General features: G+C 38.1%; 1 protein-coding gene across 16 annotated transcripts in view; it reads right to left on the bottom strand.

Moving 5' to 3' along the window:
• The window catches only part of ctnna2 (catenin (cadherin-associated protein), alpha 2), a 387,665-nt gene that overhangs the window by 158,964 nt on the left and 201,565 nt on the right, over positions 1 to 27,136 (bottom strand). Inside the window, exon 8 of one of the 16 annotated variants that reach the window (XM_020602088.1) lies at positions 7,764 to 8,527. The exons of 11 other annotated variants lie outside the window; for them this stretch is intronic. In XM_020602088.1, the coding sequence (XP_020457744.1) occupies positions 8,465 to 8,527 (63 nt within the window). In that variant the 3' untranslated portion in view covers positions 7,764 to 8,464. Of the gene's footprint in view, positions 1 to 7,763; positions 8,528 to 17,735; positions 17,763 to 22,268; positions 22,296 to 22,552; positions 22,628 to 24,407; positions 24,486 to 27,136 lie in introns of those variants that run through there. 4 more of the 16 variants (XM_020602096.1, XM_020602095.1, XM_020602090.1 and 1 more) reach the window with 4 other exon arrangements.

Raw genomic sequence — 27,136 nt, forward strand, 5'->3', positions numbered from 1 at the left:
GTGTAGGGATCAGCTGATAGATTAATGTCACTTTTGGGGTATTAGAGAATATGGATGAGTGCAGGCTCTGAGGCCATTTGGTAGTCAAATGTAATGTGATTACCATGACACACCAATATATTACTACAATTAAAGCAGAAGTATTGGTTTAGTCAGGAAAGGCACAAGAGTCAGGTTTAATCAAGAAGGGAGTCTCAACTATGCAGGCGTGTCTGGGAACTTTGACAAATTGACAAATTGTGTGACCATTTTCACAAACAGTGTAAAGATGTGTCATCATTTAAGAGTTGTTAATGAAGAATGACATTGGAGATAGACCATTTTCAGCAGGCGCCACTGCCAAATCTGGTAAATTATCCAAGATCAAAAGACGAGGGATCGGAATTACTAAGAAAGCTTGTAATACACATTCACGAACACATAGCCACAGGCATGTGTAGAGGAGATAAAACTGACCTTATGAGCACTGTGGAGATGAGGTATAAACAACAACAGTTGGCTTAGTCAGCACTCAGCAGACCTTGGACAGTACAGTTCTGAGTGTCATCCACACTGAGGTGGAAGAAAAGGAACAAGGGAGAAAAGATCATCCAATTCAGGACCACTGGAGCATGGAAGAGGCTGCATAGTGCAGTATACATATGAGCCTTATGGTTGTCTGCATGACTGTGTGTGTGCACGCGCACACAGCAGAGAGAGAAAGAGAGAGAGAGGGGAAACAAATATAGCTCTGCTTGAATTGTATACATGGCAAACAAAACTACTGTGATTTCCAGTGCGGGAAACAGATAGAGCTCTGCTTGAATTGTATACATGACAAACAAAACTACTGTGATTTCCAGTGCATTTCCAAATTTTGATTTAGCTGTTTCTACCAAACTGAAACTAAGAAAAATTTTCAACCTCATGTAACTGTAACTGGTTAGAAAGTTATCCTTAGGATATGAATTGTACTGTATGCACAATATGTACTGTATGCATGCAAAGTTTAAATCAAATCAAGATAACATTGGGAATGAAAATAAATAAAAACTTTTTGTGACATTGTGAAAGACCTAAAATTAATTACTGCCACTGAATATAAGCACTACTCATACAATTCGTCACTACAGATCACATACGTCCACCATTTTCCAAAGCAGATCAAAGTTAGTATTATATTTTGTTAATGTTTTTCCATTATTACAGAAACCTGTAGCCATTCCTTGCAATAACATAAAGGGGCATGGATATACGGTTCAAACAGGCGGTTCAAACACTAAAGTCTAAAAATATGCTGTATATTGTATTTGAAACATACATTATACACAATAATGGGCAAACCATGAGGGATTGTGGGATTCAATTTGCTGAGGCTGTGATGGATGGTTGTATGAATGGGGACCATCGTGAGGATAAACAAAATAACAACAGCAACAAACTTATATGATATGGCTACATGCTTTATACACTAGGGTTTCATGAAGTACCTGATGTTGCACCTCTGGCAAAGATATTGCATTAAGCTATACATGTTCTTTTTTTAGTCCATTTTATATAAAAGCATTTATTTTATTTTTTAATGTAAGCTGTCCTCATCAAGGGTTGCTCTTTTAAACATAAAACTTAGCTACCAGCTATGTACTTGTAAGGACTCCTCAAAGTAATCCTCAGTGTACCTGGGTGTTTTCTGGAATTTCCAGATTAGGGACATTTGTGAAACTATTGAAAAGTGAAACATACTGATAAGTGCATTGTCTATTATTTATGATGTTTATGTGCCTTTGTCCAATCTCAACCGCAAGTATCATTTTTAAAAATAAAGAGCAGGATATTTGTCATTTATGTCATCTAACCCCTCCTAAATTTAAGTGTTACTTCTACGGTCCAGGAGTAGCGCCATGTGTGTGGGGGGACTTCCAGAAACATCTGATGCCCCTTAAAAAATGCTTTTGCTTACAGACTCGATGCTAACTGTGCATGTTGGATTCCCTCTCTTGGGCTGCATAAGAGAAGAGTCGATACTCTTGCTTTTTTAATATGTGTAGTGTGTCAACAATAAAGATTACATCTGTGCTATAGATTAATCGTTCAGTAAGGTTTGAAACTACATAAAGAAAAGACACTACTCAGTTCACCAGAGTTTCTTAGGATTGGGTCTGAGAAGATTCTTCTTACAGTTACAGGTGGTATAAAAAAAAGTTGTAAGAAGGTGATTAGCTTTCACAGTGGGTGCTGGAATGGAGCTATCATGGCAGAAGAATGAGTTTTCCAGGACCCAGAGTTTCTTTTTTGCACCAGTCCCTTAGGAGAGACTTAAAGAAACTCACAATTTTCGTGACCTTGCCCTAAGCTTGTGAGGAAGGTTGTCACAGCAAAGTTAAGATGTTTTCCTTTTAAATCCCATTTTCATAGTTGGGGTCTCTCTCTGTCTTTTATTTCTCCTACCAAGTCATCATACTTCTTTGCATTTAAAAGAACAGGAAGCTACTTTTGCTGCTTTTTGATGTGATGTGGTTCAGTACAGCAAAACATGGAACAAGCAAAGGTGTACTTAGTATTACAATTCTATTTCAAGTGACTTTTTCTTTTTTTCTAAAATGTTTAAAATGTAATGATTTGGATGCATGGTGGGCTAATAATGGGGACAATAATGGGACAATTTAAAATAGATTCCCACTCAAATATACTGTTGGATAGAAAAAAATTTCCCCCCATGTTATTATGTATAGATTTTGAGAGGATGTGATAGAGAGAGTGTGTGTGTGTGGTGTGTCCAAATGCTGTATCTAATCCCATACTGTGGCTAGCCCCAGTGGCCCGTCTTCGCTTCTAGGCCTGACTGGAACAGGTAAGAAGCCTGAGCCTCTTGGGGCCGGCCTCACACCTGACTGGTGCCTACACTTAAATTGGTTTCTTCTCCTGCTGTTCCACACCAATGATTACCCTCCCCAGCTCCTGCTAGGAGCAGGAGAAATGAACATAGACAAACACATGGAACGCATGAGGCGCAGTGTCACTTTGCACCCACTTGTTCAAATTGAGCATACTGGTATAAAAACTGATGCGCCTATAGGGGGCATCTCAGTTGTTCATAAGAACATGCAGAGATGGAAAGACAGATGGAGTACTTAGTAAACCCAAGGGGAAATTGCAGAAACTGGAGCTACTGCAACATGCAGTCATGCACATGGGATTCACCAGTCTGGATCTTTTCACAAAACATTAGGATGTCATGTAACAGTATAAAAAAATATGGCGTCTTGACAAAATGCACTTATTAATTCCAGCTGGACACCTACGATAGATGGCTGAAACATCACTAAGGAATCCCACTGCATGTTGGCCACTGTTCTTGTCTAACAGTAGAAGTAACAGTAATCATCACTTTTTTGCAAGTTGTGGTTTTAGGAAATGATCATGAAAGCCTTTGTTCCTCTGGAGCTGTCAGGAGAGAAATATCTGAGATACCCGCTGTGCCCCATGTCAGAACAAACCAAGTCAGAATCACATGATGACTCATGTGTGTCCTCATGCTTTAAGCTGTCAGATCCAGGCTATCCATTTTCTCCTTTCAGAGTGTGCCATTAACTTAGACGGGCCGTGTTTAAAAGGCTTTGCCTACGCCACTGACACCCTGTCAAAAGCTCTGAGATTACCTTTGTCACCTGCCTGTCTGTGACAGACCTGATGGTGTGTGTGACGAAGTTGGGGACGAAAATGGTAACAAAAAGGCAATGTGAGAGAGAAACCTGATAGCTTCAACTGATTCAAAATGTTATGGAAAAATTGGGATCTGCATCCAAACGATTCATATCTGAACCACTCTTTGAGTATAAATGATAAGATCATATCAGTGCACTATGTAGTTTCAGAGAGGGTTACATAATAGAACCATATCTTAAAGTGCTGTGTTATGGGCTATGTATTAAGGTTTTTGATCAAAAGCATATGAAATTTAGTTTAGGTTTTCTCTGCTGATATGAATTCAGATATCTCTCTATAGTCTGGGGGAATTGAGAGTACTGTTGTCATTATTTCAATACTATAAGCATAAACATAAAGGATCAAGGACGGCAATTACTGCAATTCAAAAACAACTCATGTACACATACTCTAACTAGACCCACAATACCTCAAGACATGCAAACAAACACAGCTGGATGTAAATTATTTCAGCTCATCTTCAATTTTTAGTTTAAATCTCTTGCCTGAAACTACAACAACAAGCCAGATAATCGTATTTTAATCTGCCTAGTGTCCTGATGTCAGCAAATAATGACATTCATATTCATGGCTGTGTTGCATAGACAAAAGACTCCTAATTCAGTGAGCTTGAGAAAGCTTAAAGGGAGAATCTGGCAGTGTTGCAGGGAATGGTGGGATGAGGGGGGGGTGCTATGCCAAATTGAACCACCCGAGCTCCACAATCTGCCCAACCAGATTGCTCTTTGGATCTACTTGCCTCTGAAATCAGGTTGTGAAAGATTGTAATATAGTGTGTCCTAAGAATATAGAACACATATAGTCTTGTGCAAAAAAGATAAAAGGTCAAATTAAATATATCAGTTAGCATTTCAGAAACAATCAATTTAATTGAAAGGTCATAAAGAGTTGAAAACAATAAATGAAGCTAAGGTTTTGTTAGGTTATCTACACAAGGACAACATGTACAACATAAACTATGTTAAACCATGACACCATGCAGCTTAAGGTGATACTGTTATCAAAGACTTGCCCCCTGAAAACTTTAGAAGTGATTTTGACACCTTGATCCTTTGCACAGGGTAGTAGCTATAGTTGGCTTGAATTCACACCTGTTACAATGGCATTAGTATTCACATGTACCTGTACAGTAGGAGCTCTGTCTTGCAGAAATTACATGAATTTACAAATAATTTGCTGTTCAACAGCGTGTTTTATAGTAACCTAATGAGGAAATGTTAATACGGAATGTATCAGTAATGTTCAACGTTCACTGGTAACTTATTTCATTCGTTGTCCACCAAAGTATCTGGTCAAAGTTTCAGACTGTCCACCTGTAAAAGAATGACTGTATAACACTTGTGTCCGCAGATTAGAACGACCAATGATTATTATGTACTGTAGCTTGTCGACCTCTAGTGAGCATAGTAATTATGACACGAGCAAAGGAGGAACTTAGGTGATGGAGTATATAGAGCCACAAAGTTCATGCTACGAGGGGGAAAGGACCAATGACCAGGTTGGAAGACTTGTTGCAACATTTGCGCTTAAAGCAATTTGGTTAAGGGAAGATCGTACTCTTGGTTTAAACAGTGGACAGTAACTTGAAGCTTGAGATACAATATGATAACGAACATTTAACTGAAACCACAACTGTTCAAAAACTTATCCATTTGTTGGCTAAATTTAACCACATATAGGACTCAGGATGCCAACACTGGTCTCTGGTCTTGCACACTGTACGCCCACTATCAATCCTGACAACTACAGTGCGATATATAAATGTAGTGCCTCAATCACTGTAAAAACATAGACAGTGATTATGTTTGGCATCACAATAAGATTGGGAATTAAGCAAATCTCCCAAGTAAATAAATGCAAACAACAGATTATGGATTAATTTCCTTGAATGAAAAAGCAATCATAAAATTGAACTTAATGTGCCAAACCATAGTTGTTAGGCAGACACCAGAAGCTACTGTATGGGCTACTTTACATTAACTTTTTCCTCTTGCTCCTTCACCTATCTTGTTAATAATGTCCAGACACAACTGTGAACTGAAGGACAGAGACAAAATCAGACACTTTGCTAGTAAGTGTTTCAGTTTTCTATTAACAATGAAGCTATCTCTAACTATTGATTAATTCTGACAGCTGACCACTCCTTGACATTTTTCTAATGTCTAGTGTCCTAACCTGCAAATTCTATCGTATATGTCAACTTAATATTATTATGCATTGTCATTATATCCTATGTATTTTATCTCATTTTATTTGGTTTAATTCAATCTTTGTGATTATTACTGATTTATGTTTAATTTTCTGTTGTACTTATTCATTTTTTACTAAATAGCATTATTTTGCCTTATTGCCATTTATATGTAAACGACTTTGACTTGTATGAAAGGTACTACAGTATATATGTAAATCTTGATTTAATTTAGTTCTTGTGTTCATACATTTCAAAAATATCTTTTTTCTTTTCTCTTTTGACAGCTGGAGGTGGACGTAGTGGAGCAAATTTTTCCATGCATTTGCCATTACACCTATTAATGTAGCTGTCCAAAAGAATTATTGTATGTGTTTGCATGTTCGAATGCTATCGTGACTGGTCATTAACTGGCTAGCTAACATGTAGTAAGAATGATATGAAAAACAACAAGCCTTCTTCTTCACATGGAAACTGACAAATTGGTAGCAGTGGTTCAGTATATGTAAAGTTACTTGCTTTAATAACTAGCAACAACATCAACATCACCAGTGAATGATGTCTCTGAATGTGTGCAAAATAAAATTCAATGCTCCACTGTGGCTGCAAGATGCCCACTATGCCACCACATGTAATGCTGGTATGACAGTTAAGTTAGAATAACTAGCTATGATTAGTTGACCCATAGTACATAGCTTTATAACGTGCTAATGCTGCTATAGCTAATTAGATTGACAGAAACCCATGAGGTGTCACTGTATAACAGCTAAACGAAAAGTAGTTTTTTTATGTGTTTTTTTATGTGTGAATTTATAAAAGGCCAAGTGAAAACAAGAAACCCAAGTTGAAGTCTCTTTATTTCGATTTATGATAGCGTGTTTTGCATGTTTATGATCTTAATGTTTTGCCTTAAATGCAGTAAAGGAAAATATATATAATGTGTTTCGATTTAGCCACTTGTTATTTTGTAAACAAGTTTAAGGAGCACATTGTGTTGGCTAGCCTGTTGCCTAGGTTAGAGTTGGCTGCAGAAGTTCAGGCCCACCAGGTTCATTAGTGATGCCAAGGTTGTCCATAGGTTTGTCAGGAGATTTCAGAGTATTCTTGTTCCCCAGAGAGAGACAGAAGGCACACTGGACAGGATCCAGGGCCAGACCAAAACCCTCTCGTCACCCCAGCAAGGAGGTGCCATTCTCCGCTTTAGGCAGTCATCATCACCAGCAAGAAACTTTCAACAACCTCAACATCATCTCAAAAAGCATCCTCATCTGACCTTCTCCACTTTGGAGAATGTCCATTTCATTCACTTTTCTTACACCACTAATTATTGCTTCTGTGCCAGCAGGTGATCTTTCTTGGTGACCTCCTCTGTCCCTTTGTTTCAGTTGGTAGCCATTAAATCTGAGAATACCTTCCCCAGCAAATCACTCACATAGTAAAGCACTCTACTGCCAAAGTCACTCAGAGGGGGTTTGGACATTACAATGGAGTCTTACCTCATGAAGAGTAAAATGACCACATTCATTTTGAAGGAGGAACTAAATGAGTGAAGTCACACCCCCCACTGCAGTCCAAGAATCATTCACACACTCCTTATCATCCTTCCTACTCATCCTACATCCTTCATCCACCCTTCCTCTGACAGCAAATGATTCTGCTTGAATCCCCAAGATGTATGGCTTATGTGGGAGGGAATACCATTTAGGCCATATTTCAATTATTTCAGCTGCCAGAGAAATAAAATGAACAAGCAAGCTTGTGTACTTGAAAGCAGATTTTAAGCATTAGGTCTGTGAACTGTTCCATTATTCAGCTCAAATAACTTTATTTATCCCCTAGGGGCAATTTAAAATGAATGAAATGATTGTTAATTGCTTTGCCTAGATAATAAATACATGCATATCAATACATGTAATATACAGTACTGTATACACATTGTGAAAAGATATATTACATAGGTCCAAAGTGGCATGGATAGCAGTTTTGTGCGGCAAAACGATAATGATGACTTGAATATTAAGCTTGTGTACCACCTACAGATAATGCTACCTTTTGATTTATTAATATGGCCTTTCATGTCAGAAATCTTTAAATTATTTGAACTATGGGCATTTTTCAAGTCCACATAAGTCAGCTCTCAAAGCATCCTCGAGAAAATGGGCGGAGCAAAAACACTTCTGATTTACATGTCCACAAGAACACAAGTTCAGAGAAGTATGTATATTGCAAAACGCCTTGTATCTAAGTTTAATTATACATGTACTTACAGCAACAACCTATATGACTGTGTTCTACTGTGACCTAACATAGCTGATATTATTAGACTTGGCCCTGAAACCTTAACTTTGCTAGGTTACTGTCTGTGTCAGCCAAATCTCAGACTTGTCCAGAACTGCCTGTACAATTGCACTCTCCCCTACTCTTTTCTCATTGCAGCACAGAGGGAGACAAGATCCTCCATCACCCAGACTTAGGTAGGACGGCTGGATCTATGGGCTGTAACAGGATTGGTGGTGGTGAGGTGGGGGGTATAGTTGAGAGCCTAGCCAGGCACATCTCCCTTTAGATCAATCACATTTCCCCTTTCTGTCCTTGAACCTCTCTCTCCTTCTGTTGCTTTCTTTCTCTTCTGTCCTATTTAAAGAGACGGGATATGTGATGAGAAAGCTCAACAGTATAAAAACACTGAGCTTTTGCTGCCTTGAAGTGCTTATTCTTTGTCAGTGTCTGGATGGAATGTGTCTGATTCTTTTTGTGTGATTGTGTTTTATGAATATTATACAGTTGTGTTCAATATTCAACAGTGGCTACAGTTAATTTCAAAGCTTTTTTTTTTTTTAAATCTGGTGTTGCATCAATTACAGCTGACTTGGCATGGTTCTTATTATTCCATTATTGAGAGTGGTATTTTTAATTGTGTGGTGTTGATACATCCGTGCATATGCGTGAACGCAGGCATGTCTGCTGTCAAGGTTTGCAGCAGCAGCAGCTCACAGTGATCGCTGTTGTGTTGACACTCTTCATTCAGGCACTGCCACTCCAAAACCAAGGAGCAATAAAGCATGGCTGTCTGCCTCAGAGCACCCATCCATCCACAGGCACTCGACACTACCCTCTGATCTTTTACACAGGCCCAGTGTGTGAGTGGCAGGGCTTACAATGCTCGTGATAGTGTGGCAGAAGTGGAATATAATCCCACACACACAAACAGAGTCATACCCTGACATTTTTGACTCTCTTTAGTATGTTAACATGAGGTGCATGATGTGGTGCGTTTGTTCAGTGTAGCAAAAAACAACTGACATTTCTGTTTGAGGAGAACTATCATTTCAACAAACCAAATGTGGGCATTTGTTGTTGTTTGGCAGCTCCTGTATGAAGAGTTACGGCTGCAGGAGCTGCCCCCTTGTGTTAATAATGTTGTTTAAATTTGAAGAAATATATCTTTCCTTTTTGAATATAAGGACTCTTTTTGACGACAGTTTTATCAAGTATAGCTGTCTGCAATATTGACCAGCAAATTCACAAATCCAAATCTATGGATGACATGAAACTGGGCTCTAAACAGTGTTACAACACCTAAAGTTAATTTAAAGTTTAGACTACAGCATTGGTATACACAATATCTACTGAAAAATGAGCAATCTGATAACTAATTACCCCTCCACCACCTGTAAGAGATGCTGACACAAAAGCTGCTGCTGCTGCTTGCAAGCCACTTCACGAGCTACTGGTTAAGCTTGCCACTTCTTCTACTACACCTACAGTAGCCTTTGAACATATTCTGATCATCCAGTTTGTGGTGCAGACACGGCATTCACCTGTAATCCCACAGAAAACAACCAAAAAAACCTATCATCAGAATGCACAGCAGAAAATAAGCAGAAGGAAGAGCTGGAGGTAAAATTGAGGTTAAAACACTTATATCTGCTAATAGACCACTAGATACACTGAACAAAATATTCTGTCACACTAACACATAGTTTCAAGATTCTATGTTACTAGTGTGAGAGCTTGTTGGGGTGTGTCAGAGGCTTCTTCCATTAAAGGGAGTTTTACATCCCCACTGTCTTCAAGTACTTGCTAAGGTCTGATTATGTAACGTTCCCTGAGACAACTGTTGTTGTGAATTGGTGCTATACAAATAAACTGAATTGAACTGATTTGGATTACAATATGTAACTTAAAGTAGCGCAGCATGAAACTCCGAATCAGTCTACTCTGTTCCGCCCAGTGCTTCCTCTCCCTGCGTCACTATGATCTGCTATGCTCCGCCACATTCTGTCCAGCTCTTCAGATATTTGTTGCTATGAAATTACAAGAGATGAGAAGGCAACAAAACTTGCTGAACAAGCAGAAGTAAACGAAATAATAATATAAGAATCAGCATCTATTGTTTTACAATATATGCACAATAATGTATGTGTAGCTTCACCATTATATATCACAGAGGAGACAAACAAGCTTGGGAGAAGTAAGAAGTGAGCATGAGTGAAGGATTGAGTTTCTATATCGTGCCTGCTCAGAGTAAAATTCTTGAGTTCCATTGATTGAGCATTGTAATCCAGGTCAGAGTACTGAACCGGCACCCACAGAAGGTACCCAAGCACTGAGCCGACCAGGTTGAAATTGATCCTAGTGGTCTCTCGAATCAAATAGTGTTCAAATCCTCTGTGCCATGCTGCATGCTGATACAATCTTCTGTTTGACTCTAGTGCAAAGTCAGAGAGAGAGAAAGAGGTAGAAAGAAAGAAAGAAAGAAAGAAAGAAAGAAAGAAAGAAAAACTATAGCTTGCTGCCTTAGACCTGTTGCCTAAGCAACAAGAAGTCAAGCATTTCTAGTGTAAAGCTAATTATGTGAAGAAATGACAAATCAGTTGGTACTGCTGCTTACTGAGTACATGACTGTTATACTAAAATAACTTGCAGGCATACATGTCAGTGTGGCTGAGTACTGGTGAGACAAATTAACTTAAAAATGTTGTATGGCCATCAAATTACCCATGTTAATTTAACCTTGCATGATGGGTTGTTATCTTCTATAGCCCTACTTAGAACAAGGCAACTGTCAATCTGACCAGAACGCCACAAAAGGCATGAAATAACAAATCACAAACAGCACAGAAAGAATAAAAAAAAAAACATGCATGAAAGCAATTTGTTTGTAAGACAGAGTGCTTGTTTCAATCTCCCAATTTGCTGTACCCTGCTAAACACAAGTGACTGTTCAGCAAATCGCCACTATGTGGAAACAGAGCACAATTGACAGTCCACATCGAATCAATCACAGTTGCACAGCAATTTATGCTAAGGTTTGGGTGTGGAGCAAAAGCACTCGACTGATTGTGCAGAAAGAAGAATTTTTCAATTCAGGAATTGACATTTTCAGTGTCCAATACCGACATTATAATTTCAGAAATGATCTATCAGAAAGTCATTTACATTATTTATACTTATGTAAGCCTGACATAGCAAGCATTTCAGAACAGTTTAGCAGCAACACTTTTCTTATTCAATTAGCTTTGATTTTGGCTTTATAAGGTTTACTCTGACGATGGCTGAAAAATGTACACTTTTAAACAAATGATGTAAAAAAAACATTACAATTAATTACAAGTGATAATTATGTGTATTAAGCTCACTGCTGCAGGTAAAGCCTTGTGTAGAACTGTACAGTTTGGTATTAATTCTCACTAGGTTTGGTAGTACTACCCATCCTTGTATATTTAGCCATTTGCTTTAATGCTCATATCAAAGGTACCTCTTAATATAAATGAGCTTTTAAAATCTCAAAAATCAGCAGTGGTAGCCACTGATGTCTTAATGGACCACATGGGCCTTTAATTGGTGAGCTTATGGACGTTTCGTCTCCACTGCTTTAAATTTTAATTTCAGAAAGAATTATGCTCTTAATCCAAACCAAGCGTGAATCTTCATGTCTTGATGGCTGCGTTTACTTTCCCTCTCAGCCAACCTTAAAGCTAAACACTGAGCATACCAGACTGCAAATACAGTATGATGTTTCACTTGGTGGACAGATTACTAATCATATAACCTCATCTAAACCATCAACCAAGACTGTACTAATCGTATGAGGACATATTCACCCCGCCAGTTTCAAAATGTAGAAAAACTCCAAAATCTGGAACTGTCTTCACTTTTAAAAATAAGACATTTAGTTGATAAGAAAGCCATTTCAGTGAATAACTTGTAAAATGTTCTGAGCATTATGAACTGTAATTGCAATATGTAATTGCTGAAATTCTGAAATGCAAAATAACGTGGACTCCGGAGAGACTGTCTACCAATTATGAGCTAGTAAATTGCTGGGCATGATGTTCCTGCTCCCCCATCTAAAATGATGCCAGAAATGACACGTCTTTTAATGAAAGCATGGATGTGCTTGGTGTGGGCAGCCTCCTCCAGGGGCCTTAGTGTTCTTTTTTTTTTGTAACCTTGCTTCTAAGTGAAAAGTTTGAAATCACACTGCTCAACTTTGTGTTCAGTTCTCCTGAAAGATGTAACAGCCTTCACCTGCCTCACGATCTTCATCCATGTCATTTTGTTGTCAAGCTGCGAAGACACTACTCCTGCTGCAAAGCACTATTCTCTGTTTATTTTTCCCCCATTGGCTGTGAGTGGAAATTCATTAAAATATACACAGCAGTGGTTAAAACCCACATGTGTTTTAACTCTGAATGTTTATGTGCAAGTGACAAAAACTTGTGTAAAACTTGGGCATTGTAATGGGGACAGGAAGACAATCTGAATGGGTCACCAGCCCAGCACAAAATTTACTGAGCTAGTAATAAAGAAACCCACACATGAGTAAGAACACAGGCAGTCTACTGGTGTCAAAACTGAACTGTCAATGCAGTGATCTATATTTTTTCCAGGCCAACTGGTGTAAAAGAAGAAGCAGCCATGACTACAAGTGATGAAAGTGGAGACATAAAAACAAAGGCCTAGTCTGGTTACTTTTTAGTAATAAATTTTAACTAGCTTCCCATTTCCTAACTTGACATAAATGTTTCTACAATATGAACACAAATTTCCTTCACTACACGGTCACACATTGCAATTGACAATAGGATTGTTAAAAAAACAACTGACAAGAGAAAATGATTTTATCTTGGTGATGTCTAGGCTTGCTTACATGTACTGCCGTTTTAGGGGTGCAAGAGAGGTCCAGGTTTGTATTGGATCTCCACCATGACTTCCACTATCTCCAGTGCTAAACTCACAACATACTTACAACATTATAACTTACAGGCAAATTCTTAAAAAATAAAGCAACGGGCCAAAAATTAAGTAAATGATCTTATACTTGTATAGCGCTTTTCTGTGCAATGCAGCACACTCAACGCTCTTTCACACTGCTTGCCCATTCACCCATTCGCACTCCCAGGCATTCACACACCGGTCACATGACTGGGAGCAACTTGGGGTTCATTGTCTTGCTCAAGGACACTTTGACACGTGGACTGGAGAAGCGGGGAATCGAACTGCCAACTTTACGGTTAGGAGACAACCAGCTCTATTTCCTGAGCCACAGCCTACTCCCAGCAGTCGCGCACAGCGGTGTCTTTTAATCCCTCTGAAGGCCTTTGTTCTGGCCTAAGAGAAGGTCATGCCTAATGAGGCCATGTTCACCATGACGACAACACAGTAATCCTATCAGTGTGCATCATCCTGTCTTATTGTGTTCATCGGCAGGCTTTTCAGCTCTGGAACACCACATTGATTGCCGCCTGTGAACAAAGCCTGGTGTCACAGTAAGTTTTCCAATATATTGTGAGATAGTCTAATGGAAAGGTAGTTCATTCTTACCTGCATAACAAGTCAACAGTATTGTTTTTGTCCATCTCAATGTTAAATCAAATTTGGCAAATGCAAATAAATACAAAGGTGTCTCTAAAAAAAGTCTTTTCTATTGTCTGTGTGCAAAAGCTTTTGTCAGAATTATGAAATATGCTACATGGAACAATCTATCTACCTCACTGCTCAGTCAAGTAAACCACCCAAACAAAAACACTGCCATACCATACATAGGATATAAACAACTGGTAGTGCTTTGTCATATGAAAGGTTTTTCCGTTATAGGACTGTTTCGAAACGTGTCGCGGCTACTAACACTGCGTTTGTTTCCACTATGGTGCACCTGCTTTGGAAGTGCATTCTGGGAGCAAAACGTACATGTCTTCATACATCAAGCATTAGCATTACAAGCACCATGTGTAAACACACTGGTGACTGTGTGTGTGAGAGGGGTGCAGCCCCTCTGTCCTCCAAGAGAGACCGACAGAGAGAAAATACAGTGGAAAAAAAAACAAAGCAGGACGGTCTGCGGAGGCTATGCTCGGTGAGGGTTAAGGGAAATATGAGTTATACTGCTTGTTAGGTTTTGATAGTGGAAATGCAGCAATACAGTATCTGAGTTACACATATGCTTAGCTCAAGTATGGATGTGAAAAGATTTTCTACATATTTTCTCACATACTTTATTTATGTAAATAAGACATTTCTGCATCATTAATGATAGTAAAGGCAGTGGTGCAATGCTGCACATAGCTTGCAGTAATGAGTTAAAAATAAAAGGCTGGTTTTGTGATTTCAAAAAAAGGACAGTGGATAAAAGTGTCTCCATCACCCACAAATTTGAAGTCAGGTGGAGCAATCTATCCATCCTGGCTGTTTGGTCCAAATTTGTCACAGACTGTGAACCTGTAGTCAATGCGTGACTCAGTGCAAGTCCTCTCATAGTTGCAAACAAAAAAGAATTTATTAATCAGTTTCTTTTAACCATAACATAATAAAGCTGTTAAATGAAGATACATTTCAACATGTAAATATCGATAATATTTAACAGCAATATTTGGCTTCCAGAATAGTTTTTGCTGATGAATTCCCAGATTTGTGGCAGCAACAGGCACCACCATTATTCTTCCTTCATTCTCCAGTTAACATGATGTATTACTGAGGCAAGGGCCAGTAAGTGAACCCTGTGTGTTTCATTAAAAATTAAAAATGGAGTTTTGCTTTGTCTGTGAATTATGGTAAAGATGGTACTTCTAGAAACAAGGAATTGCTAAATCACTGAGTAGGTAGTGTAGGAATGTCACAGTTTATGTATAGAAGTTCTACTTACACAAACAACTCTGTATAAAGATATCTGCATAGTTAATTTGATCTCATGTCACAATATTTCATCTTTATTTAAGTCAAAAACCCTGTTACTGTTGAATGATCATCAGTTTCAAAGGCCTCAAAGAGCTCGGTGACACAAAAGTTGACAGTGCTCATTATGATAATTTGATCCTTAAAGACAAGGAAATCATGGCATCTCTGCAGGCCATCTTGATTAATAAGGCCAATTAAAAACCCGCTCCTCATGCGCCACGAAGACAAAAACAATTATCACAAGACAAAGAATACAGGCTTTACTTCTGTCCTTGTCGTCAATATAAAGTTCATGTTAAACAGCGAAATGGTAAACACTCTGACAGCACCAAAACAAGACCAACATGAATTTCTGACATTATAGCAAAATATAGCACAGTTGAAAACAGAAAAAGATGCACTAATAAACATTATTATATTAACAATGAACACCATAATCCTGTTATGTGAAATTCCTGATCGACCTACAGGATCAACAGTCCTGGAGCCTAATGCTCCTTATAGCCTTGTTTTATCCAAACTGCAAAACTACAGTGAAACATAAAATATAGCACAAAAAAAAACTAAAGTAATGATTGACTGACACTCCCTGGCAGGGTACACTGAGCAAACCAAAAACAGCCTAAAGCATGTCCAATATGCAACACAACAAAAAATGAAAAAGGGTTAGGGAGACTGTTCTGTTCCTGTTGCGTATTTAAGCAGGTGTGCCCAATACTCAGACCAAATGGAAAAATGCATCCAGATGCTTTAAGCTACAATATGTAACCTAAGTTTGCTAGCATAAGATGCCAAACCTATTCACTGTGCTCCACCCAGCGTTCCCTCTCCCTGCTCCACTATGCTCTACAACAATCCGCTACACTCCACCACGCTCGGTCCAGCTCTTCAGATAGAATGCAATAAAGAAATGAGAATGAGTGCAGAAATAATTGAAAATCTCTGGTTAGAGTTTAAGGTTTTAAAGAGTACAGCACTGGTAAGACAAATACCACTCTTATTCACTCTGTTGACATCCAAATAGCTGTCTCGTGTCTCTGCTGGATAATGTAAACTAAAGCAGTGAGATTTTCATATAGACTACTTTATCCTGCATGGTTTTGGGTATAAAGTCCTTAGCTGTTTGGAGCTAACACAAGTAGGAAATATTATTCCACACATTTATCAAAACCAGTATCAACATACTAGCTTGTCTACACAACTACAGTGGCAACAAGAGAAGGATCTCCCAAGCAGCCTATGTAGATCTTAACACAAAGATTTTATGACTTTTCTCAAAGGTGTAGTGTGTAAGATCTAGAAGAAGCTATTAGCAGAAATAGGCTATAGTATGCACAATTATGTTTTCATTAATGTGTAATCACCAGAAGATGAGAACTGTTGCATTTTCTTTAGCCCAGAATGAGCCTTTTATAGGAATGGGGAAAAATGTTTCCAGAATGATGCCGTTTTCTGGTGCACAGGTAATTTAGCCTAACAAATCAAGTTAACCTAAATGAAAGTTTTTATAAGATAGCTTTAGCTAGATAATGTCAAGTCAGCTGCACTTGTTTTCCAAGGGGGCAATTTGTCCTACATTTACGGTAATAACAGTAAAATGGCTGTTCACATTCTGCACCTTCACTGCTAGATGTCATAAAATCCCACACAGTGCACCTTTAAGACAGAGGTTTTTTTCCAATAAAAAATATCTAAAAAGCATGTCAGTTAGTATTAATGAATTACAGTGTGTGAACCTCTGATTCTTCACTTCCTTTGTCTCTCTTCTAGCTTGCAAAAATACTTAATTACTCAATTAATCAACTTTACCTTTATGGAGTTCATCTTGGTGTTTTCAGATGAACAAAAAGCGATCACCCACAAGAACTAGACATTACATTAAAAGAGTCTGACAAATGAAATGTGCAACAGTCCTCTCTGACACAGATCCTTGAAGCAGGTATGCATTTGAAGTATTTACCAAACTTCGGGTTAGTGGGGAATCTCAGCTGCTCTTTATACTTTTACGCTAAGAGGTGTGATACATATTTTTAATTACAGATCACTCCCAGGGGAAACCATGGTGCAGAAAAGTCTCCTTTGAATGTCTTGTAAATAAATAAATGCAAGCTCTCTAATTAAAGAAGAAGTGGCTCTCATGCAATAGACATGATGCCTTTTCTTTATCCCTAAGCCTTTTAGTGGAAAGTGTGCCTTGGAGTTAAAAAGCTTTAATGAAAATGTTTTGAAAAAACAGACATATATTAGTAAATGCCCGCCTATAGTGCAACAAAAAGTCAACATCACCCCGGGGTCATTTACAAAACACTTGGCTTTAAAGTTTGAGTTTAATTAGAGAATGGACAGAACAGTGGGCATCAGACAGCCCACCTATGTACACTTCCGCATTTGTATTACTGTTCACTAAAAAGAAATAAAAAAAAGTTCAAATGTATACATGTAACAGCAGGGCTTCAAAGGACTATTACAGATATGTTGTAGATCTGCTTACAGTATGAATTACTTCACTAAATGGCAGAAAGACAGAATTAGGACAGATGAGAATGGCTACGGCATGAACACAGAACACAGTTATGTACAGTGACCACCGATCTCATTCAGGAAATCCAGAGTTGATGGAAATGTGGCCTTATTTGGGATTTATCAGTAGGCCAAGATTCTATGTTGTACATCCTTCTCATGTTGTATGCTATGACATTACAAAGAAAAATGTAAAACATACAATATTCTAGTATTACTTCAACACAGTTTTTCAGCTATCAGTAAAAAAAAGTCTTACTGTGTGTTCAGAAAGAGCACAAGACAAATTTTAGACGCAGCATACAGAGTCAAATTCAGATGCAAATTCAGCCTGAGCAACGAGACCTGATACATATGGTCCACGTGAGTTCAGTATGTTACAAATATTCATGGTTATCCTAGGCTGCCATGAATGCACTTCATAAATATACAGAGACAAGATGGAAAAAGAGAATAACAGAACAAACAATAACAGAACTGAAGTTTCAAAGGCTGAGCAGCCACGAAATGCACACAGAAACACTCACTCACATGCCTGGTGCATCCATTGCAAGCGAGCTTACAGCTTATATCTGTACAGCTGCTATACTGGCAGTCTGAGGTGAATCAACATAGACTGCAGAAAGAGTCCATTGGTCAAATATGAGCAAATTATGTGAAGCAGAGATTCATTTTGCTTTCTGTCTGAACATACCTTTATTGAAATCTGACCTATATATTAGGTGTTATATCTTACTGTATATAACATTACACAGTGGACAGCACAAAGCAGGGCAAAATGTTTGTAGCTTTATATCAGTAAATACATGATTTTAAACATTCATAGAAACTACCAAAGACAGTTAGTGCCTCTGTATTCCCTAATCTTTCTCTTTTATCCTGTCTAAACAAATTCAGAAAAACAAGTGTTTTATAACAGGTGGATCACCAGGGGTTAAAAATTTAAGTATTCCCTACTCCTCAAGCTAAAGTAAACACAGTAAAAATACTAGTAACTGAAAATGGCTCTCATCTAGACTGCTTATAAACTAAGACTTGTAACTGTCAGCTGCCTGGAGACTGTGCCTATACTCTCTTTGTCCACACAACACAAGGTGATACTATAGCACTGACTGTGACAAGCAGACAGACAGGACAACAGGTACAGAAGATAGATAAGTGCCTATAGATAGAGGAGTGATTTATCCATTATTTGTGAGAAAAAACACAGTGTTCTTCTGTATGGAACAATTGCATATGAGTCAGCCTGTGTGAAACTCTGAAAGGCCCATAATAGAAATTTATATTGTTCATCTTTTTATGTTATTGCAGCTATTGCAGACACCTAATAGAAGACAAATCTTCGGGCACCTTAGAGCTCGTGGAAGAGCTTGTGCCGTGAAGAAGGGTGCTCTTATTTTTGTTTCATGGCTTTGCTTTCGGTGCTGACTCAGAACTTGCCAAGTTTACAGTCGTGCCTTTTTTTTTAAAGAGAGGAATTAAGGAGAAGGTTGTAGAGGTAGCTCTTGTGAATTATGGACCAGACCTTGAGAATGACTCACAGTTAGCATGGTCACAGAGCTGTACAGTATTTGCACCATCAGTACTTTCACTCAGGGTGGTCATTAACGTATGAGTCTGCATTAATTCATTCATTCATGCATTAGCTTGTTTCTTTCAGTAATAATCCTTCAGTCTCATAATGTGTTGTGATATCTTTTGTGGACGTGGAAGCACAATTTGCATAAGACAGCTATTCTGGGTTGTATAAAATCCATTGAAGTTACAAGGGCTGGACTGAATAGGCTTACATTTGGCATAAAAAACCTATTTGGTCTGAAATGCAAAAAGAGGGCTCTGCTTGAATGGCCAGACTGATCATTTTGGGCCATAAGAGAACACAAGGACTTCATTTGGTTTTACTAATCCATTATATATGCAATGCAAATCAACAACACAAAGACCTTAATCTGCCTAATCTATTTTTAAAATGCACAAGTTCATCAGAAGACTGACTGGTTGTCAGTGGGCAAAAAGGTCAGAAATCCAACTTAATAAATGCAAAACACTGACAGAAAGTGATTTTAATTAGAGCACGGCTTTGCACCTTTGAAACTGTTATTATGCCATTAATAATAATGTTTATTAATGTGTTTAGCACACCCTGATTATTATATCAAAGAGGGGCACGCAGCTACAACCCAGTTCAGCCCTTATTTCTCTTCTACAGCACAGACTAGTGGAGAGGAGGGTTTATTTATACTCAAAAGAAAAAAAGAATATATACACAATACTGCAAATTAAAGCAAAGCAACAAATAAATGTAATTAAATGATTCAGTATGTAACTTAAAATCACAAAGGAAAGGGCAAAAAAACTGATAAAATTGACAATTAGCTTGATTAAAAACAATTAATTGGTTAACTTACATATAGTATTGTAGACAAATTTAAGTCCTGTAATGTAAAATATAGGTATCCATGGCAATTCATTCACAGTTTTGGATGATTTAATGCTCGAGTCCTTTGTGAACAGTGCAATGTTCTGTCACACTTGCCCACAGAGTGATGCTGAAACAGGCAATCTGCCAATGTTAGCACTGAACCAGATGACTGACTCCCATCTAATGAAAGCATTGCTTTCAAAACAAACTCAATATACACCAACCCTCTTGGACCCCCTACACACAAAGAAGAAATAGCTGCCTCAAATCTACAGGGATATAATTCAGGGTCCCCTTTGACTGAATCTATAGACTGATAGGCTCTGGCAGACTCTCTATTTCTTTACTTCAGACTTGGCCCCAGCATGGAAGATTAATATCCCCTAAATATGATAGAAGCAGGAGAAGCTATTCAAAAAATCCCTGTACGGATTGTGACAGAGTGTCTAAACAATAAGTAGACAACTGAGACTCGTGATCATTGACTCTACAATGATCTTTCATGAGTAGAATAGTAGATGTCTCCCAGTATACGCAGTATTAGATGGTAGGAACAAACTCTCAACACACTGACTGTAATCTGTTGAATCACATCTGATTCAGCTGCTCCAAATTGCCAGTCTCACTTATGTTTAACAGAAAAGTATTTGGTGTATCTTTTAGACTGCATAACCCAAACTCTAATCCTAAACTTAGAGGGGAAAAAAACTCAATTTTATATGCAAAATTTAACTTCAATGTACTGCAATAAAACCCATTCAGCCACAGTAGCTGATTCAAAAAATTGCTTGCATTCAGTGATTAGCTCACAATTGTAACAACCCAAAATCTTTCTGCAAACTCACTGATATAAACTACACCATAAAACAGACACTGTGCTTGCTAATCAGCCTTATTCAAATGCACACCCTGAATTTATGACATTCATACATAATCCAGTAACATATTACCAAGCAAGATTAAGGCCTATTACTTATTCACGCACCTCAGCTCATATTTTGCTATTGTTTACATTTGTAATATAAAGAAACACTGATTTGACTGTCTAACCCATAGCAAAGAGAAAACATAATAGCACCAATAAAAAACTGCTGTCAAGACTATAGTGACAAGCTTTGAATTGATTTGAAGTTACTGCTGTTTGTTTTTATGGCACTTAAAGGACTGGCTCCTTTATACCTTGGTGAACTCCTGCAGTGGCACAAGCCAGTTAGATCACATAGGTCTTTAACTCAGTTTCTTTAGCGGTACCAAGAGCTAGATAGAAGCACTGTGGTGATCACGCTTTTACTGTAATGGACCCAAAACTGTGGGGAAGTTTACATGTTAATATTAGACCCGGCAGATTTTAATTCACTACTTAAGACTTATTTATTTTCCATGGTCTTTGGATCACAGTGGAGTTTGACATGTTCTCCTCTTCTAATTGTTTATAAATGTTTCTTTTTCTTTATTTTACTTTATTTTTATGTATGTGAAGTATTTTGGTCAACAAGTTGTTGTGCTATATAAATAAATTTCAACAACTACAGTATTTTACTGCAGTACTTACTGCATCTGTCTGAGGTGAATACATTTTTGATTAGACTGTTATTGAACACAAATTTAAAACACAGAAGCCTGTAGGCTGAAACATAGTATAGAAAATCCCCCCCACCAATGCCAGATGTCTACTGCAAAAGCATAGTATTCGATGGTTGCAATGTACAGTACCATTTTGATTTTTTTAGCTGTATGTACCATTACAGAATTTAGAAAGTAACATTAATTCTGCTTCTGGACGAGATCAAAGTTCTATGTTCATCAGCAAATTTCTTTGCCCGTGCTTGTTTCTTTAAAAATTACTGTGAAATGCCGTTTTTTTTTTCTTTTCATCTAAAACCTCCTTTATCAAAACTCCATAACAGCTGGCAGCTGCTATCAATCACCAAGCCTGGCACTGATACTCTACATGGACCAACATGTGCTTATCAAACAGCAAAGCGCTGGTCATAAAGCCTAACCACTGCACTTCGTATGTGTATCTACTGCATCATTAAATGTGATTTATCTTCTCTACTAAGACCATCTCCAGTGTACACAATTCAGTTTTATCGGTTAAGGATGCAAATAAGCAATTAGGATGCACTAGCTACGTAAGTGTAAATAGTTACATAGGCCTTGTATATAAGTCGGCTACAGAATCACAGTCCCTGTAAACCTCCAATATGATAAGTTTGAAAAACAGCAGAATTTTAATATTTACATGATGACACAGTTCAACGGGGGCTACAGCTGCACCTGGGAATGGGTGTCGTGGGTACAGCCACATGTCAACAAGAAAGTAACAGCATGTGACTTGCTTGAAAGTTTGCCTTATTGCTAAAATGTTGCTAATGTAGCTGCTAACTTTGTTTTTTTTTTTTGCATAATTAATATGGTGATGGCCAGTGTTTCAGTTAACCCTTCTTCATAGGACCAACAAACATTTTTGGTAAAACAATGAAAAGCAAGAACATGTGTGCAAATTTCTAAAATAGACACAGTAATTATAAGACATTAATATTTGCACACTAAAATATTAGCCAGTAGCTTAGGCGCAGAATGCAGACTTGATGGCAGAAACTGGGTCCCTTGAATAAAGGGAAAAACCTGACTGAGTGAGTGTGAGGAAACTCTGGTTATTACTGTAGCAACTGTTTTATCTTTAGTCATGAGCTAGACATACTGTACACCACAGAAATATGCATGACAAAATCATCAACCAGGAATGTATGTGATCAGATCCATTCTGCACATTGCTGTGTTATTTTGGTGGAGGCCCCTGGGGCGTCAATCAACCCACTACGTAAACACACTTCACCCCATTCAAATAAATAATAAGGGGTGGCATTTTTTCATGCAGGACAAATATCTGTGTGAATCCAGCATCCTCACATTCTCTGCTATCATGTCATCATTGTTTTAATACATGCCTACTCTGCAAAGTAACAGTACATTATTACAATCAAGCTCTGTTGAAGAAATTACATTTCATCACTTAAAGAAATAGAGCTTTTAAATTTCGAGGTTACTTTCCGTTCTTCCCACACAATTCTATTATTTTCGTGAGAAGTACAACATTTCTCAAGAATCCAAGAGCTACAGTATATGCTGTGGAACATGGGCCATATTAGATAAGTGCCTGTAGTTATGTGACGTGTAGTTATGCAATTACAGTATATTTTAAAGCTGCATTAACTAAAGCTCCTTTTCCACCACCTGGTACCGGCTTGACTTGACTCGCCTTATTTGTTTTTCCATCAGTCAAATTTTGAGGATAGCACCTGGTACCTGGTACTATTTTTGGTATCACCTCCGTTGACGTTCCGAGTGAGCAGAGGCGATACCAAATGGTGCCGTGTAAACATTGCAGACTATTGACTGGTCAGAGAAATTGCATCAACATGTGAGAAGTCCTGGGACAAAGAAAGCGCCATTTTTAAAAGTATCGTTATTTAACGCTAACTGCTACTTTACTGTAGTTACTGTACTAACCCAAAACAGCCACATGCCGAGAATCAAAAACAACATACATTCGATGTCCTCCATTGTTACTGTATCGGTTCCTGTCAACATCACGGCAGTGGAATGTGGTGTTGCTATGACAACCAGTTACACTGAGAGGGGACCATCTGCAGTGGAAAATAAGGACCCAGTACTAAAAGCGAGTACAGTCGAGTCTAGCTGAGCTGGTACCAGGCAATGGAAAAGGGGCTTAACATCTCCCTCTAATTTTCAACCGTTAAGTGTGAAGTTGAGAGTCAAAACAAACCCAAGCAGTTTCCCCTCAACTTCTCTTTCCTGCCCTGTCTCTGAAACTACGTCATATGTGGTCCCAAAAGCCGGAGGTGGTTTATCAGTCAGGTAGCGCAGCAGTAATGACCGGCTCCAGAGCTAATGTATAATACCCGTTGTTTTCGGTGACCTTGAAGCGACACAATGTCAGATAAAGAGGCTTAAAATTTTAGCAATAGGCATATGTATGTCTAACGTTGTTTGCAGCGGATGTATCTGTAGTAACACAAGCAAATTATACAGTGGAATGTTTTTTCCCAGTAATACATACAGCACTAATGTTCTGGCCACTATTGCATCATGTTCAATGTTAAATACTTTTCATGTTACACTTTAATAGTTTAAAACTTCACGTTTCTAGTTGTGTTGATGCCCTAAATTTTAATAACTTCTCACAAAAATGCAATGCTAACCAATTTTTACTTGATTTATCCAAATTTGTGCTAAATATTAGTTAATGCAGGTTTAAATTATTCTGAAGGAAAAGATTTCTGTAGAAAAATGAGACAATGCCATGCATGACAAAATACCTGTTCTCTAAATGATAAGTAAATAAATGAATGCATCACGCTGTATGGTGGCAAACCGCTCCTATTGACAAAAAGACAGAAGAACAGACTGATATACAGATAGATAAATGAAAAATAGACTTACCTGTTGTTGGTTATAGATTTCATGTTAGACAGCACATATGGGAAAGAGAAAACGGAACAAAAAATTAACATTTTTGCTAAATACCTCAGTGTTCTCATCACTGCTAGTCACATATGACCCAAAGGTACAGCAGTCAAATTTGAGATTGCTACCAGCAACCCCAAACATGTATTTCCTCTTTGTCTATTCTCTTGTCTGTTTTTGGTGAGTGGACTTTTCATTACCTGTATACATTATTCATTTAATAACACCAAAATTGTATCTCAGTCATAACCAATGTTTAAATTAGCTATTTTAATTACTTCAACACAAGTTACATGCTGATATTTAAGACTTTGCATGAGACATAATGAGTCTGATTCATCACAGCATATGCATCATCCATAGTGTCAATAAAAATTACATGTACCCATATGCAATGAAAAAGTGTTCCTTTATTTATAGTACTTTAATCACTCTCCTAAATTACTGTATATCATAAATATATATCTCCACCACAGTACACTGTTCTGCTTTAACAGCATAAAAAGCAATGATGAAATATGAAATTAAATGTCACAAGATTATAACAAAGTACCATTTGCAGTCTTTCAAATATCAAAGCCTGATATGTTTACATGCACCAGAAGAACATGACTATGACTCACACTTTACTGACTGTAAATGAGAATACATTTAAAGGTATGAGCACTGCTGTAAAAATAATGGTGTATCTTCCAACAGCATTACTGTGAATGCTGTACGTGTAATACAGTATGTCCTAGACGGAAGAAAAAGAGGAGAAGGGCGGAGGAGAAGATGAAAAGGGACACAGTGCTGAATAAACACCACCAACAAAGCAAAATAACATTCCCCCTACGTCCCATGGGGTTTCTGCTTCTCAAGCTCATGTCTCGGGATTAATGAACAGTTCACACACATCTCCGTTAATGCAGTATTATTCGTGATTGCTGATGACAGATGTTCACTTTCACTTTACACAAGGTGAACACAAACTGTTAAAAGCATAAAAGCGTATTGCTGGGTGGCTGCAGAAAACTCCCTCCACTGAAATTCCAAACACAATAAATTCTAAAACTGGAAACCTACAGTATCTGGTTCACATGATCTCTGAGCTGCTACAATGAAGCCAATGATTTGATTGCTGTTTTATAATCAAAAGACCAAAATGGCCAGGTGATTTTAGACTAGAGGGTCACAGTTTCAATATGCCCAACCTTTTGAGTGGTGACAAGAGACAGGTGGGGCAGCAGCTGTGGCCTTTTCAGCTCAGAGGCTATTAGGAGAACTTTATTCTGTCCTGTGGAATATTTAGTAAATTTCAATATTGCCTAGTTATATAACTGGATGACTAAATAAAACAGTGGCTTGTTTAATTCTATAGAACTGTCCAACCAATCAGTCAAGCAAGACATCTATTCATTAATCCACCTATTGTTAGCTTCTGGAGAGTCATTTGAAAAAGGCAAAGTGGGAAATTTTTTCAGCAGCAGGGTGTTGATTAAGAAATAAGCCATGATTTGTCAAGCAGACAGTGAAAAGCTCTCTATGACAATATCACTGTTTTGGACAGTCTAATAAAAAGCACTGATTTTAGAAACAGTGACCTGACCTGTAAGAAGAAAATGAGACCGTAATCAATGATGACAAAAGACACATGACAAAGTGCACGAATAATGACAAAAGAGCAAGGAAAAGGATTAAATCGACTAGCAAAAGATCCACATCCTCAGTATAATGTGTGTTTGTGTGTGACAGTGTGTCTGTATAGGAGTGTGTAAGAGAGAAAAAGAGAAAGCATGTGTGTTAAGTGCATCTTGGGCTAAGACTGTTGAAACAACTGACCAGCGCATTTTCCCTGAGCCCAAGGTGACATCTTCAGATTGCCAGTTTTTTTGTTGTTGTTGTTGTTTGTTTTTTGGTGAAAAACACAAAGATATTAAATTTACAATTGTACATGACAAAGAAAATATCTAAATCATGATGCTTTCTGAAGCTAGGCAATTTCAATATCAGTATTTGGTATTTGTGCTTAAAAAGTAATTGATATGATAAACAAAAGTCACAACAAACCTCTACTAAACCAGTGGAGGCAACTTTAACCAGTGCAATTTAAAGACTGTACTCCCCAAATATTACCAACATGTGAACATTCCCACCTGGGGCAAGAACACTCTCGATCATGTTTACATACATGGTGCATACAAGGCTGCAGCCCGCCCCCACATTGGATGCTTGGACCACATTTCTTTGTTCCTGTATCCAGCTTACAGACAAAGACTGAAACAAACAAACCCTGTCACCAAACAAATTAAACTCTGGACCCCAGAGACTGAAGGCATCCTGCAGGACTGTTTCGCCCAGACAGACTGGGATGTGTTTAAAGCTGCAGCCACCTCAGAGGACTTTTCTGTCAGCGTACAGGGCTATGCCGAGTATGTGACCGGGCACATTAGTTCCTGTATCGACAACACTGTGCCCACTATACAAGTCAGGAGGTTTCCCAAACAGAAGCCCTGGATAAACAGTCAGGTATGCCACATGCTGCGTGCTCGCTCTCATGCATTCAGATAAGGCGATGAGACGGAGTACAAAGCTGCAAAGTACAGACTGAGGAAAGCCATCACAGCGGCCAAGAGGCAGTACAGAAA

Source organism: Monopterus albus, unplaced genomic scaffold (genome assembly GCF_001952655.1).
Source record: "Monopterus albus unplaced genomic scaffold, M_albus_1.0 scaffold54.1, whole genome shotgun sequence".
Taxonomy (NCBI): Eukaryota; Metazoa; Chordata; class Actinopteri; order Synbranchiformes; family Synbranchidae; genus Monopterus; species Monopterus albus.